Below are 2,545 nucleotides of genomic sequence, written 5' to 3'. Positions count from 1 at the left end.
GTACCTAAGATTCATCCCCTATACAAATATATGATGCATGTATTTTGAATTGCCCTTGAAATGGAAGACAGTTAATCACAGTCAAAAGCATGTTATGGTAATAATATGTGAAACAGGTCCTTATATTCTCCAATTTTTAACGTAGGATTCACACTCTCTCGCAATATTGTTAACCCTACCCTAGTCACAATCTCATGAACCGGCAAAGCTCTCACTATATATCTCCCCATCATCTAAAAGAAACGAGACAGAGATGTAGAGGCAGACAAAGAGATACCATGAAGTTGCCTTCCACCTACTCTTTCTCTCTTTTAGCTTTATTCTTCTTCCACTGCTCTGTCTGCTCCCATGTCCCACCTCCTCCCCCTCTCTATCTCCTTCACCTTTCATGATCATCTATTCCTTCTCTCTCCTCCTCCTCCTCCTCCTCCTCCTCCTCCTTCTTCCCCAATTATCTGATCTCTCTCTCTCTCTCTCTCTCTCTTTCTCTGTCTCCATGCATATCCTATAGCTATCTATACTACATCTACTGTGCTCTCATTTTCCAAAACCCTAATATGGCTAACATATCAACCCTCTTCAACAAGTTCCTCTCTCTCCTCATCCTCCTCCTCCACCTCGGCTGTTTCTCTTCCACCGCCACTGCCAACCACCCAAAAAAGCCTCATCACCGCCGTAAACTTTCCACTCACCTCTCCAAACCCAGAACCCTAAAACCCCAAAAAGCCCTCTCCACCTCCTGGTCCTATCTCAAACGCATTTTCACCACCAAATCCTACAAAATCACCTGCACCAACATCATCCAATCCCACCTCTCCACGCCACCTCGATCCTCCCACCACTCCATCGTCTCCCTCGTCCTACCTGACTCCGACCCCAAATACCTACCTGGGTCGCTCCCCGAATCAGATATCTCGGCCGATTCCCACCAATTGTTCCCTCTCCGCAACGATATCTTCCCCTGCACCGCCTGCGGGGAAATCTTCCCGAAACCCGAGACTCTCGATCACCACCAGGCGATCCACCACGCCGTTTCGGAGCTTCATGACGGAGACTCGGGCAAAAACATTGTCCGAATCATATTCAAAACAGGTTGGACCGATACGCGAAAAGCCCCTGAAATTCACCGGATCCTGAAGATCCACAACAGCGGAAAAATCCTGTCGAGGTTCGAGGAATACAGAGAGCTGGTCAAGTCCAAGGCGGCGCGAAACGGCACCGTTCGGAGGAGGGATGAGCGGTGCATCGCCGACGGCAACGAGCTTCTCAGATTTCACTGCTCAACTTTCGTTTGCGATTTGGGACTCAACGGGAATTCTGGGATTTGTAATCACGAGTACTGCAGTGTTTGTGGAATTATTAAATCTGGATTCTCACCCAAGTTGGACGGAATTTCCACGCTGTCGAGTAGCTCCAGAGCACACGTGGCAATTCCAGAGGATATCGAGGAGGAGTTTCAGTTCATGAACGTGAACCGGGCTATGCTGGTCTGCCGGGTCGTGGCGGGTCGGGTCGGGTGTGACACTGAGGAGGATATTGACGACGTGGACAAAGAGGGCGGCGGATTCGACTCGGTTGTCGGCAGAGAAGGCAGCGGGGTCCACACGAGGGTGGACGAGGAGGAGCTTTTGGTGTTTAATCCAAGAGCCGTTCTTCCTTGCTTTGTGATCGTATATACCGTGTAACGGTGTGATAGTTTAAGCGTTCGATGCATGAAATCTAAACTTGTATTAGTCCTTATTTTTAAGCAAGGATTGTGAATATATTTTGGTGATGTGTGGTGTTGATATTGTTTGATTCACCACAGGTTTTTTCCTAGCCTGTGACTAAAAACATGTCACGGCTGCCATCATCATGATTTTGATTTCTTTTTATTAATTTTGGTATGTGGATATATTTTTATTCTTGGTATAATATATATTAGGACGATGAACTGTTGATGTTAATTGTTAAGTGTGTGTGGAGTGTGTAGGTTGAGCTGCAGCGCCTTGTGGCCTTGTCGGCTTGTCGTCCTATCCCATTTAACATGTTACATGTGATATTTGGCTTGGATTTATTTGGTAATTGGTGCATCCTACCATGTTAATTATCGCTATGGACTAAATTTGTAGAGTAAACTTTGTAAACTAAATGATATGGAAGTTGATGATTGGATTATTATTTAAATGTTGATTAACATGCTTATTTTTTATTGGTTACACATCATTTGGTTTACAAATTTAGTCTACCTAACATTACTCTATTTTGTATACTAATTAGTAAAACCTTTCTTGAGAGCAGGATTTTTCTCCTATTTTCGTGTGTTTTTAATCAGTGTAACCCTGTAAAATTTCACTTCTAATTGTTTTCATTGAATAAAAGTGATTCTACCAATTGTTTATAGCACTACGATTTGGTAAATATTTTTCTCTATTATTGAGAGTGTGGAGTCTTATGTTTGACCTACATGGATAAGGGGTTCGATATTTAATTTTATATTATGACCTATTTATTGCATAGCTTAATACTAATCAGTCACTTCTAAGATTAAAATATCGTTTGAATA

General features: G+C 43.4%; 1 protein-coding gene across 1 annotated transcript; it reads left to right on the top strand.

The window, feature by feature from the left end:
- The first annotated feature begins 237 nt into the window (after positions 1-237).
- On the top strand, positions 238-1,772 carry LOC126615990 (uncharacterized). The gene has a single exon (XM_050283946.1). It carries the CDS (start codon positions 558-560, stop codon positions 1,683-1,685), a length of 1,128 nt encoding a protein of 375 aa, XP_050139903.1. The 5' UTR covers positions 238-557; the 3' UTR covers positions 1,686-1,772.
- Positions 1,773-2,545: the final 773 nt, after the last annotated feature.

The sequence above is a fragment of the Malus sylvestris genome, chromosome 3, assembly GCF_916048215.2.
Source record: "Malus sylvestris chromosome 3, drMalSylv7.2, whole genome shotgun sequence".
Taxonomy (NCBI): domain Eukaryota; kingdom Viridiplantae; phylum Streptophyta; class Magnoliopsida; order Rosales; family Rosaceae; genus Malus; species Malus sylvestris.
This window is presented reverse-complemented; position numbering and strand designations above follow the sequence as displayed.

What these genes read in the sequence shown, in the direction of transcription:
- LOC126615990 (XM_050283946.1), top strand. Translation starts at nt 558, where the DNA reads ATGGCTAACATATCAACCCTCTTCAACAAGTTCCTCTCTCTCCTCATC.